This window comes from Rhagoletis zephyria, unplaced genomic scaffold (genome assembly GCF_001687245.7).
Source record: "Rhagoletis zephyria isolate East Lansing unplaced genomic scaffold, Rhagoletis_zephyria_1.1 Rzeph_scaffold_01226, whole genome shotgun sequence".
NCBI classification, from domain to species: Eukaryota; Metazoa; Arthropoda; class Insecta; order Diptera; family Tephritidae; genus Rhagoletis; species Rhagoletis zephyria.
In genome coordinates this window covers 82,122-100,038 of record NW_016158310.1, presented here as the reverse complement: position 1 = coordinate 100,038, position 17,917 = coordinate 82,122, and the positions used below count along the sequence as shown (strand labels likewise).

Sequence of the window (17,917 nt, the reverse complement as noted above, 5' to 3'; positions counted from 1 at the left end):
GATTTTCATTACTATAATTAATGCGTGATTAATTGCATTTATGAAAAGGATAGCAAATCGAGTTTGTGGCCTTAACATTTGTGCAAGTTGGTTGTGAATTAATTCTTTGTTTTTATATTCGCAAACGTCATTGCTTGCAGCGTGTAAACAGAACGCACGTGCTAGGGACCCTATATTCGTATTTAAATGTAATATATATTTAGTTTCTTTAACAAACGAGAACGACTTGTTTGAGTTTACTTCTATAACTAATTGGATGTACCTTGTTGACACCGGTTTGTTTTGGTTTTCGAACCCTGGTGGTAATTGTTTTTGTCCCGCTACTGTCTAAATGTACCACAAAGGTAAGTAATGCCCAGAGCGGCATTAGGTATTGTTATTTATTTTGTTGACAAGTTGCACAGCTTCTATGTTGGTACCCTTTTTTATTAACGTTTAGTGCGCTTATTATCTAGATCCATTTTTGACTACTCTAACGATATATTGCTCACATTATGTACAAATTTTATATTAATACGAAAATGTCTACTTACCCCTCTGAGAAGAGTGCTTTCGTAACTTGAATACCGTAGAAATCTTTTGAGAAGTGTTTTCTGAATTATGAGCGTTCGAGAATTTGTATTTTATTTTATTCCTTCCCCCTGCTTTCTTTACCTTTTGTATTTGCATTTTTGTTACGAATTGGACTAGTCTCTTCGATTTATTGAGAATGGATACCACTCAAATCAACATCATCATTAATTTCACTTAGCATTTCGTCTTCTTCACTAAAGCTTTATAATCGGTGTTGATTTTTTTCTTTTTATTTCTTTTATTTCGTATTGAATATGCCAATAATAAATATGTATACAACATCTTACTTACCCACGTGCATCTTGAGCTTATTTTCAATTTTTATTTTACTTACCGTCTGTTGTGTGCTCTCAATGGACGTCGGCGCACCACATTGTAAATTATTACACACAAACAGCTGTAATGACGAATAAAATATGTAGTACATTATATATGCGCGCTCTCATTTCTTTTCACGATTCCGGTATTACTCCTTTACTTTTCAATGATTTTTGTTTAGTTTTTTATTTATTTACATACTCTTGCACTATGGAGAGCGGTATCGTTATCGTCTCCCGACGACGGCGCAGCACCACCAACTAAACTCTTTTACCTTCTTGTTTGTTTATTTGTTCAATACATATTTCTTATGATTTTTTTTGCTCTTGCGATGTGACAAATTTATGCAGCGACCTTCAAAAAATTGTCAGAGTATACTCAATATCAAAGGAGCAAGGTAATAAATTCCATTAACTTATGTTTGTTTGTTGGTGTGAATTTTTTTTATAATTCGTTTGGCATATTTTTTCATCGACGTCATCAACAGAAGCAGAATAAATGTTCTGAGTTCAATATTCAACAGAAAACGTGCTTCCTTTTTGCAGTGCTGCCTCTTTGGTTATTGTTTTGAACTAGTAGTATTGCTGCTTTTAAATTGCTGCATTGTTTTGTTTCCGTGCTTACTATTGCACGATGCTATATCTCGCATGGCTTATAATATATGTACATACAAACATATTTACGTACATACCTAGTCTGAATGAACAGTGAACGTGCTTGAGTGTGCTGTTTGAGAGTGGGAGAGCGCCCAAGTGTCGTTGTTTGTGTGTATGTGAACTTCGAGACTTTGCTTCCTTTAATTACATTTTTCTTTCCGGGTTATTGACATGGTTGATGCGTCTACGCCTGCTAATAATATGTATTACTACTACTACAGCTGCCTCCTACACCTTTAAAAAGCAAAGAGAAAAACTTTGTTTATAAGCACAACGACGTTTTGTGAGTAAATTTTAGTAATAAAAGGGCAATAATAACAGAAAGCTCATAAATAAAAGCAACCTCCGTTTACTTTGTTGACAAACAATATACGAATACGTGTACAATGAAAGTCTATCAAATATAGTATGCAGGCAGATCTACTTTGCAATGGAATAAATAAGTCATAAAAATTTAAATGTATAATCTGGCAATAAAAAGTTGATTTACTGTGGGAAAAGAAGAGTAGTAAACATTAGTGACGCATTTTGTTGTACTATGTTTTGTTTCTTCACCTGCCTGGGCGCATACTGTTCACGCTAATCGCCAATTAGGCAGCACTCTTTGCCATACATACATACGTATAACCCATTCATGAAAATATGTGGTATATTAAGCGATTGTTCTTTGATTTCGATCTTTTGTCATATTTATTATCAATATCATTTTCGTGCATGTCGTCTTTGTAGTCTACATACATATGTACATTGTTTACGTTCGCTAAGATTTACTACGACATAGCGTTGCTTCTTATTAAGCATTTTCGTACAGGTTTTGATAAACCTACATATACGTGCAATTTTAAAGGGAATTCATTCACCCTTCACAAACAATACAGTTTAGCGACTATCAAGTGACTGCATGCTGCATTTGTGAGTGAATGAAAAACTTTGTCGTCAGCAGCAAAGCTACCCTTGAAAGCGCACACGATCTGTATTTTGCTAAGCAAGATACATGCATGCAGTGTTAGTTCAAAAAAAGATTAATGGATAAGTGTATGAATGGCAGGATAGGTGGGTAAATGGATGTTTGGCCGGTTGTAAGCAACGAGTGGGTTATGGGTGGAACACAGTTTGTGTGTTGTGTGTGTGACGTCGCAAGCAAAGTGAACACGTGCGCCGAAAATTGTTATTACACTACACTTTCCTTGCTTTCTTCTACCTACCCTCGCTTCATTCTCGCGATATCCCATTCGCTTATTGCCCGAGAGTAGTTGCTAGCTGCCGTTGTGTGGGTACTGTCTAGCGACATAGTAATAAATCAGCGTGGGGAGATATGATGAAACATATGCGTAATAGCGGACATTTGTTGCATGCGCCATGCATATGATTCATACACTACAAGAGGAATCTTTCTAAGAACTGCCTCTTCCATGATTATCCCAATACTGCTGGAAACAACTCACTCACGCCAATGGGCTTATATCTGCATATACATATTTAGGTATGCACATATGTATGTGGCATGAATTAAGAATCACATTGAGTTGAATCAGACGTTGCATTGCGAAAATATGTCCGCTACAGGCAACGGATAAATACTTAACATAACTTTACTTCTTAAGTGACTAAGGCACAATATGGCGAGCAAGCAAGTCGCCAGCGATAAACAGTCAATGCTGTGACTCAGTAATGACGCATGTCGGTCGCACAAAATAAAAAAAAAAAAACGAAATACTCCCGAAAACCAAATAATAAAAGAATGAAGAATAAAAATTTAAAGCAATTTTCAACAAAGCAACTAAGCGAGATATAGCGTTACTAAGGTGTGCTCGAGAATGTTGAAGCGGATGGAAAGTTTCGCAGAAAAACGTAGTGGGTAAGAAATTTTACGTTTAATAAATGGATATGATATGAATGTAGAAAACCTTTTAGTAAAGAAAAACGGAGTCAACAATGTATGTAGATATTTAACAAAATTTGTTAATGAAACCAAATACAGTAGAATTGGCACCGTTATGCCTTCAATGCAGACACATNTAACAAAATTTGTTAATGAAACCAAATACAGTAGAATTGGCACCGTTATGGCTTCAATGCAGACACAAAGTAAAGGCTATATTTTGGAGTAATATAAAATTTCTAAAATAATAAAATTAAAATAATAAATAAATTAATATTTTGGCATCTTGTCAGTTAAAACTTAAAATCAACAACGGCTTTGACACACTATATAGCGATATCGTAACAAACTTTGACCTGAAAGCCGAAAAGGCGCCGATAAAAAAGGTAACAATTGGCGCTAGCCAGCACCAGTACTGAGCTGAACCAAAATCCAAGCCAATACAACAAACTATAGCCGGGTTAGCAAGCAAGCTTCAAACGCTGATGAACGTTTTGCTGCACCCACCCACAAGTACATGTATGTAATTATGTACACATACCTAAATAAGTATGTCTGCAGCCGCACCTTGACAATATTTGAGTTTTATTTCATTTTATCTTGTACGAGTGAACGAAGTACGACGCACAGGCAAAAGAAAACGGCGCAATTACAAACATATGTAAGTTAAAATTCAAGAATAAATACAAAAGCAAAGTCTCAAAAGCTTTAAAAATACTATACACATTCGACTTTATCGTCGTCAGTGTCGGTGTCGGTTTCTTCGACGACCGAGAACATACTAAGTAAACAAGAAATGGCAGCAAGCGAGTCGCGGCCCTCGCCTGAAATGTAGAATACGACCAACAAAATGCAGCAGATTGAGTAAAATTCAAATAGCTACGGCAATTGGCAACAACAACAAAGTAAAAGCAAACGAAAATAGAGCGTGGGCACCGCCAGCACCATTCAGCATCAGCAACAGCTTCAGTGTCAGTTGAATATCGGTGTTGGCACTGCAAACTTAACCAGAAAATAAGCCAAGAAATAAATCTCGGATGGCGAGAGAAATTTTTCTATGTCAGCAGTACAGCATACATATGTATGTACACTGTTGCCATTTGATCACGTCGTACCACTTATGGTCCGTTGTTATTCTTGGTTAATGTTGTTGATCGTTTGAGAACTGCGTAAGAAAAAACATTGAAGCAATTGGGAAAGTGTTCACTTTACACTCTCATACAGTTTCCAAAACGGTTCACGAGTAAATTAAAAACAAACTAAAAAATTACACATCTTTTATATTAGCAACTGAAATAATTAAAGCGCGAATCATACTTATACATAGGATCAGTATTAACTTGACACAAGTAGCATCAGACCACAAAAAGCATTAAGATCTTTNAACTGGTCAAAATATCGCACTCCTATTATTTTGTGGACAACTGTAGTTACTAGGCGTGAAAGCTAACGCCAGCTTCTGAAAGCTCTCTGTAGCTTGAGCTTCATCNACCACAAAAAGCATTAAGATCTTTCAAAAAAAAGTTTCCAATTTTTGTACATACATACATATATATGTACATAGTTACTAGGCGTGAAAGCTAACGCCAGCTTCTGAAAGCTCTCTGTAGCTTGAGCTTCATCAAAAAAAAAAACTTAAGTTGATGTTATTATTGAACGTACTGATGAGGCACTTCCTACACAACAAAAAAAAAAAACAATTCGACATTTCTCCGATTTGCAATACAAATGTATGAAGTATAGAATATTTTAAACATCAAAGCTACAGTGGTGGAAAAATAAATAGGAACACGGCATTTTTTCAAATTTTTCCAATTTTTCTTTCGTTTATTTAATATTTATTATTTTTTTATAAGATTGTAGCTCATTATCTAACAAAAGACCATATAAATTCATTCTTCAAACTTAGTGCAAAACTTATAAAAATTCAGCAAAATTGGATCCGAATTTTCAACTTTTTAATAAGATTTTGTGGTGTCCTTTTTTTGCACCACTGTATGTACATATCCCTCGTATACCACATTACAGCTGAGTGTTGAAAAATCTTCCAGCTGTTGGCAACATATTGTCACACATACGTAAGTACCTAATGTAGACCTTTTGAACCAGCATATGGAAACACAATCATACAAGCACTTCAGCTGCAAAATATCTATCAAACATAAAACTTAAAGAAATGCTAGGGAGTTTGTAATGAGAAAAACGTAAAGCAGCTCTGTAATTCCTAACAGCGCAACAATAATGAGGGCGGCGAGAATGCTCTTGTTTACATATATGCATATGTATGCACATATAAACCCAGCTCGTACCCTCTTCAATGTTTCCAAAATGCATAAGCAACATGCTATATGTAAGCACTTACCCGAGGCGAGTCGGTCGTTTGCTCCGTACGCATATACATACCACATGTTTGTGTCTGTCGGTCTTTCTTATTTTGAGTTTCATTCATTTCGGTTTTCATGGAAGCGCACACCCGTCAGTCCGTTCAACACGCAACATCATTGCCACGACCAAACGAACAAACGGCGGAACGCACCGATGGAAAAATACATATTTCATATGTGTATGTATATATATATATATATACATATAAGTACATATGCAGGCACATATCGCATGTTACCGCCAATGCGTCGTATTTTGTATAAATGCAACCAGAAGCATACTGGGAAGGGAAGGACAGACCGACAAAATGTTGCGGCGACGAATACGATGACGACGGCGGTGGCTGTTGAAATAATTTTCTAAAAATATACGAAGAGTACATGCCAAACAGTCAGCCAGTAGGCAGGCAGGCAGACAGAGCGATGTGAGCAGTAAAAACAAAGAAGAATAAGGCAAGGAGCAAACTGCGTATTCACCAGAGATGTAGACAACCCAAAGCGGACGACCAGCCTGCAGAATGGNTTTCCAAAATGCATAAGCAACATGCTATATGTAAGCACTTACCCGAGGCGAGTCGGTCGTTTGCTCCGTACGCATATACATACCACATGTTTGTGTCTGTCGGTCTTTCTTATTTTGAGTTTCATTCATTTCGGTTTTCATGGAAGCGCACACCCGTCAGTCCGTTCAACACGCAACATCATTGCCACGACCAACGAAAAGGGAAAGAACAAACGGCGGAACGCACCGATGGAAAAATACATATTTCATATGTGTATGTATATATATATATATATACATATAAGTACATATGCAGGCACATATCGCATGTTACCGCCAATGCGTCGTATTTTGTATAAATGCAACCAGAAGCATACTGGGAAGGGAAGGACAGACCGACAAAATGTTGCGGCGACGAATACGATGACGACGGCGGTGGCTGTTGAAATAATTTTCTAAAAATATACGAAGAGTACATGCCAAACAGTCAGCCAGTAGGCAGGCAGGCAGACAGAGCGATGTGAGCAGTAAAAACAAAGAAGAATAAGGCAACGAGCAAACTGCGTATTCACCAGAGATGTAGACAACCCAAAGCGGACGACCAGCCTGCAGAATGACAAAAGGGTCGCACATTGTAGCGGCAGTTGTTTTGTTGTATTCCGTTTTCCCTTGCTTTTGTTGTTCGCATTGTTTTCATTCGAAGGGAAATGCATCCATCGTATAAACGATGCGAACGTACGGCGAGTATGGTATTTCACTAGTTTCAGCGACGGCAAAGACGCACATTCTTAATGCAACGTGTTGAAGGGATGAAATGACTATGGCAGTAATTTCCACCACCAAGGCAATGCCTTTCGCCAGCACCACCGCCACTTTTGTAGGAAAACTGCACGTGTGCTTCAGTAACGACTTCGATACGTACATACAGAAATGTAGATACGGGGGCTTTGTCTNCAATGCCTTTCGCCAGCACCACCGCCACTTTTGTAGGAAAACTGCACGTGGGCTTCAGTGACGACTTCGATACGTACATACAGAAATGTAGATACGGGGGCTTTGTCTTTTTTTCTGATGTACGCTAAGGCAGAGGCTAGTCTTTCGTCAGCGGCTGAGTCAGAATTTTAGGTAAGCACAGCAGCAGTATACATGGATAGGAAGAGAAGGAACTGAGGACGCACCCCTGCTTTAAAAATAGTATAATCATTGGATGCGACGGGGTAAGGTATTGTACTGCATTTCATAGTCTATCGAGAAATGTCTGGCTAAGTGTCTGTAAACGACCAGCTGACAGTTGGCAGCTTCCTGCAATTCCACAGCCGTCTGTTTGCGGTACCACCAACACAAATCTAGATTCAGCCCCATTAGTCTATGCCAATGTACGCTCTTCTAATGGAATTCTTACTTTTGAAAATCGTTGTAAGGTCTCCACGTCCTCCGCTTTTGCGAGCTGCCAGTTTTGCCAGTTGCGAGTTTGTTGACGCCATTTCGTTGACGCAGCAAATTTACGGATAGCTTAAATCATTCGTAGCTCGCAAACCGACTGTGTCCGTTATTACTTTCTTGCACTTGCTTGTAAGACTTTCTCTTAAACTAAAAACTCGCCAAAAATTTTGTTTCCCAGCATTTACCTAGCGCCGTTATACAGGTAACTATGGCGCAATTTTTGCCTAAACCCAGCAAACAAATAGGTTTGATATACATTTGAGAATGATTAGAAATCAAAGTCTTTCTCAAATGGCAAACGTTTGAAAATAATTTGATATTGATTTGAAAATTACAGCTTTCTCAATAAAAAGAGGGTTTGATCTCCATTTGCGAATATTGTTAACTCTCAAATCAATTTGTTGAAATAAAATTTATTATAGGAAATGTATATTTCATATATATTTTTTCTTTGCGGTGTACATATTGCACACCGTCTTCAAAAGAGTCACAACTCAAAATAACACATTTGTCAGAAAATGCGAAAAACTATTTCTTAGCACATGACAATCATATGGGCAAGGGCGACTTTACCTTAGGTTTTTTTTAACAAATTATAACAAAAATATGCTCCAGCTTTTGCTGAAAGATAAATAAAAGGTCTGTATGCATTTTTAGCGCATAATCTCAAAAATGCCAAATTTTAAGTTGTGACTCTTTTGAAGACGGTGTGCGATATGTATGCACATAACAAAAAAACAATTAAGGTAAAGTAATTTATAATAAATACGTCTTGAAGGGCTGCAGCTTCTTCAATCCGCGCAAACATCAAATACACTATTTGAGAGCTTTCTCTTTGAAAATTTTTTTCTATTCATTTTTTTTTCAATTGATCTTAATTTTATTCTTACAACTTTTTATTTAACTGCGCATTTTAATATCGTTTGACACTTGCCATCTTTCTTCAAATCAACCTCAAATGATNCACTATTTGAGAGCTTTCTCTTTGAAAATTTTTTTCTATTCATTTTTTTTCAATTGATCTTAATTTTATTCTTACAATTTTTTATTTAACTGCGCATTTTAATATCGTTTGACACTTGCCATCTTTCTTCAAATCAACCTCAAATGATTTTCAAATGTAAAATTTAAACCTCGTTTTCAATTTGAGAATCATTTGAGAAAAACATTTGATATCAAATTGAGAAATACATTTTTCTCAGGCGTTTGAAGCTGTGTTTTCAGGGAAAACAAAAGCAACGTATGGAAAGAAATTATTATCGAAGTACATTTATCCAAGCTTTGGCTTTTCATTTATCTTGTATCGTATGCAACAATTTGTGTTATTCTTTTCTATGCTTTACAGCAGTCTCTAAGCGCGTTTTTTCGCATATTCAGATTAACAGCCTCATTCCGTATGTCGCAAAGTAGGCTAAATTGTACGACTCGACAACCTTGGCATTGTCTACCGTCGTGCTGAAATAAGTAAACGACGAAAATCGTCGAAAACTATGCAGTGCTTCCAAGTTTTTCCGTGTTAATACACTAGTCGAGTCGAAATTTAGGCAATGAGAAGAAATTTTCGATACGATTCGACTCTCAAAAAACGATTTGCATCGACACGACTCTCGCAATGAGCCTGTAAGTCTTTNAATGAGAAGAAATTTTCGATACGATTCGACTCTCAAAAAACGATTTGCATTCGACACGACTATCGCAATGAGCCTGTAAGTCTGAAAGCGCAAATAATGTAAGTATGTATGGTACGATCCCGTGTCGCTTGCAAGTCCTGCAAATCAAGAGTACGAGGATTGAAATCAATGCCTAAAATATGTCGTAGATAGTTTATATTTTTATGAATGAAGCAATAATTAATCGAAATTAAGCTAACCACATCGTAATTCAAAAAACTTAGTGCGAGTTATTATTTTACACGCTGTACATACAAATACATATCGCCGTTTAAAGTACAAAACCGCGTATCGTCGTTCTGCAAAACCGCGTTTTTTGCCAAAAATTGGATTTGCTCACACAAGCTCTTTGCTCAAGCTTTATCCATTCGTCCTAAAATATACTGGCCAGAAATGCGGATGCTTCATAAGAGAGAGAACCATTTTGAAATATAAACGACGATATATGTAGTACTTATGTATGTACATATGTAAAAGGGGGCAAAAAAAGCTCGCTAAATCCAACAAACACAGCGTCAACGAAGAAAATTAGGCACGCAGTGGTGACGTTGATGTGGGTTGGAAGCAACAAACCGACGAACAACAATTAAAGCTGAAGCTTATTTAGTAAGCCATCATCACCATCTACTGGAGCATAGAGGTTGAAGCAAAGAGCTTCTAACCTCACCGGCGCTTTCTGGATGCCCTTTCTACGCTTGTAGCTTTGAAGCCAAATCATATTGCTACGCTTTCATTATTACAAACATCCACATTTCACCTTCCACCCTACTTGCTTTCGATCTCATATCCAGCGCCAGCATCATAAGCACAATAAAATATTTAATTCGTCTTACAAGTAGCGAATCAATGTCCTAAGACCATACATAAACTTTCAAAAAATTGAGGACTCTGTATGGAATTTTCCTTCGCTAGTAGCGTATAAGTTAACGATTGTAATGCCGGCATTTATTGTACGCGCGCCGCATAGACGAACGGAAAGTGCGCTCAGCGCAAGGGTCGAAAATGTTTACTCTGCACAGCATATCCTTGTCGATTTCTTGATTATTGTTGCTCTCGCTGCTGCTTACGCCTTCTTTGTTAGCGCAATCTTGGCTAGAGCTAGGGAGTATATATTTATTTTCTTCATTAAGGAACGCAAGCGAGCGAGGTTGAAAACGTAATGACTACGGAGTTGCTGATTATTGGCAGGCTAATTTATTGCCCGTCATTTTACACCAGCATGTACGGCGTCTAAGGCATCTGCTTCTGTTGAGTAAGGTATGAGAGGTTATACCATTGCAAATGTTGTCGATTAAAAACGTCGACTGGGGAATAGGTGGCAGATATTTTTTCTGGCGCTTGGATTTAACTTTTAAATTAGTGTTTGCCATAGATGACACGTGTAGAATTCTCAATGTAACTATAGTCTTACATATACTTAAGAGTCAAATAGACATGTATAAGTTATTGTATAATCAGCCTCATTGCGTAGTCGTAAATTAGGCTAAATTGTACGACTTGACAAAATTGGCATTGTCTACTGTAGTGCTGAAATAAGTAAACGACGAAAAGCGTCGAAAACTATGCAGACCTGACAAGTTTTTCCATTTTAATACACTGGTCGAGTGGAAATTTTAGGCAATGACATACAATTTTCGGTACGACAAGACCCTCGAAAAACGACTTGCATTCGACACGACTCTCACAATGAGGCTGAATAATCTTGGTAATGCATTTTTTATAATACCACTAAATACTAGATCCCTTTAAGGCTATACATTAATTCTCACTTCTTTTGTTTCGTTTTCAGATCAATTCAGCAATGGGTCTTCAAGCTACTGCCGCCACCAAGCGGAAACATGAGATAACCTTCGATGGCAAACAGGCCAACACATATACCAACAGTCCGCCTCCCCTTAAAACAGGCAAATGGTCAATTAATAATAACAACTACATCGAAGCCATTGAGGAGCAGCAACAGCAACTAAATGGCATCAGTATAAAAGATGCAACCGCCAGCATGCGAACCTTAACGAACGGCTCCTCAGACGCCCTAAAGGACACCACAGTGATCAACAACAACGCAAATGGCAACATTAGTGGTAACGGGAGCAACAGCAGCAATACGGGGATCCTTAATAGTATTAGCAATGGTAAAGAAGTTACTAAAACCGCTGACTCAAACACACCACACCCAGTGGTACCGTCAGCGACAGGCTTCACAACCTCGAGCTCTACAAGTTTGCCATCAGTGGTCGCATCGTTGTTGCCAATGGCCAGAGAGATAACCGCTACAACGCCATTACCTCCCACTTCCACCACCCCCGTCCCAGAAGACAGTATTGCAAAGTTGGAAGAGGTTGCTGCCGTACCCTGCTGTGAGCCATGGACTAACTCAGCCACAGAACCTGTCGATTGCATTTCGAAACTGCAAGCTGTCGCAGTACCGAGTGACCCATGGGGTAGTATTGCGACACGCTCAACGTTAGCTACAACGCTACTGAGTGCCGACGAGTTGGACGATGATGATGACGATTTTGAAGATGACTACGAGGAGGAGGAGAGTATAATACCTACTTACTGTCCCTTGCGATATCACTCCTTTCCGCCACCGCCTCCAACACCTACGTCCCCGCATCAGCAACAGCGACTCGGCAGCTATGCGCCTGCACCGCTTGGTTACGGCTCGCGGCCCAACTACTACTCAGAGCCATACCCGCAGCAGAATTGTTCGCGCACTGGTAGCCTGCAGCATATGCGCATGCCTGGCGGTAATGGTTTCACGCAATGGCAGAGCGCCGTTGGAGGGCTGGCTAGTGGCGGCCAGCAATTTTATGTGGCGCCAGAGGCGGCCTACCCACCACCCCAGCAGCAGCCCCCGCAGCCACCACAACAGCAGCAAACAATTCGCTGTGCCGAGAACGGAAAATCGTATCTGGAGCTGGGCTGCAGCAGTCCTGTGTCCAATGTGAACAGCGTTAACACCGCAAGCGTCGTACCACCACCTCCCTTTGGCAATTTACATGTGGCCGCCGCTAATCTCGATGCGCGCCACCCACTCAAGCGCTGCTGTGATGGTCGGGGTGCCTGGTGTAATACAAACAAGAATTGCTACAAGGATCTGCGTCTGAAGATACGAAATCTTTCCATGTTCAAGCTGTCGCGTTTTCGCCAGGTATCCGAGCAGTCGCTCTACCGATCGGTACTAATATGCAATACCCTCAAGCGGATCGATCGCGAAATCGAAACGGAAGCTAAGGAGATGCATCAAGCAGCAGCGCAGGCGGCCGCCGCCCAGCAGCATCACTACCATCAGCATCTGCATCCACCGCATCATCTGCAGCATCATTTGGGTCCGCAGCAGCCGCCGCAACAATTGCTAGTCCCACAGCAGCCGCACACAATGCTGCATCAACAGCACCAGGACTATGCGCCGCCCGTTATGAACTGCGCTCGCCTGTCTAACATGGACTATCAGGTGCAACACCAGCCGCCATCGCTGCTGCAACAGCAGCCCACGCAACACTTTTCCCAGCATGTGCCGCAATACCAGAATCAGCCCGAGCGACTCGACACGCCACCACCATACTTGAGCGTACAACCGCAGCAGTTACAAAAGCTCGGCGGTGGCTTTGCGCTTAGCAATAGTCTTACTAGTATCAACATGAACAACTGTGATTCCCCAACATTATCGGCGACATCTCCGCCCGCGACGCTGCATCCTTATGATCACTACCCCTTCCGGGAATCGCAGTCCGGTCGCGCTACGCCATTTCCCTGTCAGCCAGCAATGTCGCCCGCACCACCATCACCAACACCAACGCAAACTGCGGCGCAAACGCAGCAGTCCGTAGTCGCAGAAACATTAATTGCACCCAGCACAGAAAATGCGCCAACCAACAATGTTGTTTCCACGGCGACGGCGACAAATGTATCTAGCAACGTACTCACAACGCCGCTTACAACCACAACAACGTCCGTCGTCAGTACCACCGACAGCAGTGACTCTGGCTACGCGGATGACGATTCCACACGCTCCATCAACTGGAGTTCGGTGCTTAGTTTATCTTCCCAGTCCGCGCTCGATCCGCTCAACAGCAATGACCTCTTCGCCATTTTGCCGCCTGCATTGTCGATAACCAACCCAGCCACCGCCACGCCAGTGCCTGTCACAGCAGCGACAAGCGTCAGCGTAGCGGACATCACAGCCCAACCGCCTGCAGTCACAATCAGCGGCAGCTTCACCACCGTGCAATCAACAACCGCCTCGAGTACGAGCGCCAGCGCTTCAGCTCCTAGCAACAGCAACAACATCGCTGCATTCAACACATGTACCTCTTCCTCGACAGCCACTTTCACAACGCTCTCAACCATCTCATCGGCGACGCATTCGCTCACCTCTTCTTATGTGAGTAGTATGAGCGCCAATGCGGCAGCTGCATCAGCTTCTTCCACATGGGAATATGGATTCCTCGACATGGAATTTGGTTTGGGTTCTGAATTTACCGAACTGGTGCCCAGCTGCAAGTTAAGCTCAGATGAACTCTTCAAAAGCAGCCTAACGCCTGTGGTGGCAGCGTCGCGTTATTCCTCCATGCACGACAATGAGCTAGAACAACCCGCGCACATTATGGTCGGCAGTTAGTATCAATTGTAAGGCAATGGTACAATGCAGGAGACGTGGTGCCACGCGCTGTTCTACTCTGACGGCGTGCGGTACTGCAATGCTAATAGGTGGCCTTGCTGGTGTTTGTGACTGCTAATAGCGCAAGGTGCTTGGCACAGTTGGAGCGCATGGGAGAGATGGTGGAAGCAGCCGCACTGACGCTGATCCAACTAAGGCAGCACAGCAAGCAGAGAAAACACAACAGCCAATTAAATGTTATACTATTTTTATGAAAGTTCCATGTTGGAATAAAAAAGGCAGTCATAGGACGGTTCGTCTGCAAATTGTTATTGTAAAACAGTATGCCCTTTGTATTATACAATTTAGTTGCAACTAAATAAGTTCTCTTAAGTGTTAAATGCTCAGGTTGTGAACTTTACGTTTCGAAAGCCCTTGGAAATTGTGTGTTCAGCAAGTGGAGAGCCAGAAATAAAGCATGCTGGGCTGCGTAATTCGTAAGAAATTTATTCGAAGTTCTTTTCTACCTTAACGCGTACTTGCGCATGAATTAATGGTCCTGAAGCGTAAAAACGTACTTAAAGAAGTATTGAAATAAAAAGACAATTTCAAATGACCTTCTAACTATATTTTATTTAACTATTTTTACCAAAAATTTTAAACGTCACGAATTATGCTATATGCTATATAGCATTTTATTCTTTTTGAAATCGTAATTAATTTGAATGAAAACTTGTAATAGTTGCGAAAATTTGAAACTTTGTTTAATTTTTTAAATGATAAATTTCTTTCGAATTGTGCATCCAACCCCTTCAGGATTCGAGCTTTCATTGAACGAAAAAAAATTTATGAAAGATTCAATTATAAAAGTATATACGTATGTACATAAATAATATTGACTGTTTTCTGCAACACCACGCATTACATAGTAAATTTCTGTATACATCAGGTGCTATAAAAAAAACAGTTAATATTCATTTAATATACATAAATATTCTTTCATTTTGCATTCTAACAACAAAACCAAAGTAAAAATTCTTAAGTTNTAAAAAAAAAACAGTTAATATTCATTTAATATACATAAATATTCTTTCATTTTGCATTCTAACAACAAAACCAAAGTAAAAATTCTTAAATCCCACAACTAAGTTAATGTGTAGTATGTGTCTGCGCACTTCATAGACACATGCAACACTATAACTTTATAATTTTAAAATTTTAATTGGTTTAACTTTAGTGCAATTTTAATTTCACACACAAACGCATACGCAATTATCCTACTTTATAAACATTTGTTAACTTTTTGCCAATTTTTTCTCCAAACCGTAAAATCGTATCTTAAAATGTATTACTCAAGGCACAAAAGTAAAACTAGCTGAATTCTAAATTGTATATACTTTTTATCTACATATACATATGTAGTGAATTCGAAAATATATACTTCAGATATTTGCATCATATGTACATACTTATAGGTTAGGTCTTTGGTATGTACATAAATCATTTTTACGTAACTCTTAATTAATAGCTGCAATTACGTAAGATTAAAAAAAGTTAGAACTCTAAAATAAGAACAAAATTTTTAAACTAATACCACTAATCGAGATGAGAGGAAATGAAATAAACTACAAAAGTATTTATAAAACTATAAATCATATGTGAAAGTTATGTAATTGTAGACAATTCATTAACTGTAGATATAAAGACAATTCCTTATACATGTACATATATAGATACATACTGTGCGTAAAAAAAAAGTATGGAACAAATTTCATGCTGGTGAAGCAAATGATTATTATTATTACTGTATTCTGTAATTTAGACATAAGTATTAGTATTTTTATTTATAAATGGAGCAAAAGTTTAAAACATGTTTTATAGAAAAAAATCACAAAATGTGGTGAAGAAACACGAGCAAAGCAAATATATGAGAAATTTGTTTTTAAAATTTAATGAATTTGCTTTCATTTAAATGGATTTATAGTTTTAAAAATATGAGCTTACGTAAACAATAGCTGACCATAGGTGGGTATACGAGGTGATGATTTTAAGGCGATATAATGCAAAGAGCCAAACAGTACAAGGACTCCATTTCAGCGGATAAGGACACGTAGCATTACATCGCTAGAGAGCAAAGTATTCTTGTTTTCGTACGAATCGAAAATTTGAAATTTTTGTATGGAAAATGATAGGAAAACTCAATTATATTCGATTCGTACGAAAACAAGAATAACCCGATTAGTTTTGCTGTGGACTCCAGTGTGAACCAACAATATTTGTATGCATGTAAATTTGTTTAGTTCCGGCAATATACATACGGCTTCGATGTAAATTCTTCGAATTTCTGCTATAAATAGTTTACTGAAGCGATGGACAGCATTAAACTGATTAGTGAACCACACATTGCTATTAATAAGTAGATTATGAATAGCAACTACAGTTAAGTTCTATAAAAAAAGAAGATAATAGAATTTTGGAGTACCAGCAAATAACGGCCCTATTCTCACAACATTGACAAAATTTATCGTATAACTACTGTCACAGCCACTGCGCATAAAATGCAATATAAATATTGTTTCGCCGTTGTCGCGTACTCAGTTGGTCATAGCAATGACAATGACAATTGTCACCATAAGAGCGCTTAAAATAGTAGTAAAGACAATAGTCTGCCATTGCGTGTGGCTAAAGAAATAGTTCCAAGTAATTAAAAAAATATTTACTTAAAAAAATAAAAATAGACCTCCGTACCACCAACGTCTAAATATATTTTGGGAGGTATTTCTTTCCTTTTTAGTAACACACGTACATATCTAAATTGAAACAAATCGGACCATAAATACGGATTTTCTCTCGACTCCTGCGCCATCTATCGCGAACATTTTTTGTGGATTTATTCCTTTTCATGTAAGTAATAATCATTTTAAATAGGAACTTAATAGTTGTGTTCAAAATGCTCACGATATTCACGATTTGTAAGTTTTTTTTTTACATGAAAGCGTTCCAGGTGTCAAAAAAAAGCCGTAAGTCAAAGCAATTTTGTAAAAGTAACTTACTGTCTCTCAGTCAGAAGTTGCAGATTTTAGTCCGAAGTTTTTCTTCCTGCAATTTCATGAAAAGTGTCAAATGGCCCTACCCTACCTGAATTTGTAAAAAAAAAAAACAGAACGCCATGAAAGCAAAGAACCTTAAGTTGGATTTATATGACGCGATTTTCTAGGCAATTCAACATTGCTCAAGAAAAATAGCTCGTGTATATGGTGATTCACTAATCGCTCGCCTCAAAGTAGACAGCAAGTCAACTTTAGCAGGCGATTATCGCCTGTCAAAACATCGCCTCATGTAAAGGTAGCTTAACATGTTCTAAAAAATGGGAGTAGTTACAGGAAGTGTTTTTTTCGCGTTCCAGGTGACTTTTACTATTTCGCTCTCGCTCCTCTATTTAAAGAAAGTAATTTTGTTATTTGACAGTTTTACAGGCATTTACACGAAGTTATCTGGAACGCAACTAATCAGATTATAAATACTGGCTTTCCAAACATATCTATTGCAAAAATGCAGTTGCCAATAGCCATTTCAGCCACTGGCAACCCAAGTGAAGATCGTTTGCCATCCTTAAAAGACCTATAAGTGTTATGCTGAGTTTATGGATGCTTTCCAAAACGTCAAAATACAAAGCATAAGTGGCTTTCATTTATAAACCTCAGTGGATTGTAAATGCCAAATGTGCGAAACCACGGTTAGATGCAAGTTTTCAACTAGGTTGCGCAAGTTAGACTTTTTTTCTAGTGCGGCTTAAAAATAAAAGATACTTATGCTTCGTATTTTGACGTTTTGGAATGCACCCTTTCCTACCGTATGTGGTGTGCTTTAGAGGGCTTCGCTTTAC

The 17,917-nt window shown here is 38.8% G+C and overlaps 1 protein-coding gene and 1 long non-coding RNA gene across 4 annotated transcripts in view; one reads left to right on the top strand and one right to left on the bottom strand.

Moving 5' to 3' along the window:
• The window catches only part of LOC108363244 (SERTA domain-containing protein 2 taranis), a 49,913-nt gene extending 35,305 nt beyond the window's left edge, over nt 1-14,608 (top strand). The window contains exons 1-2 of one of the 3 annotated variants that reach the window (XM_017616539.1): nt 3,683-4,090; nt 11,218-14,608. In XM_017616539.1, the coding sequence (XP_017472028.1) occupies nt 3,947-4,090; nt 11,218-14,052 (2,979 nt within the window). In that variant the 5' untranslated portion in view covers nt 3,683-3,946 and the 3' untranslated portion in view covers nt 14,053-14,608. Of the gene's footprint in view, nt 1-3,682; nt 4,091-4,411; nt 4,511-11,217 lie in introns of those variants that run through there. The other 2 variants (XM_017616540.1, XM_017616542.1) reach the window with 2 other exon arrangements.
• Nucleotides 8,657-9,234, bottom strand: LOC108363245 (uncharacterized). The gene is made up of 2 exons (XR_001847589.1): nt 8,861-9,234; nt 8,657-8,711 (listed from the first exon to the last, which is right to left on the bottom strand). It is a non-coding gene; the product is annotated as an uncharacterized LOC108363245 (long non-coding RNA).
• Nucleotides 14,609-17,917: the final 3,309 nt, after the last annotated feature.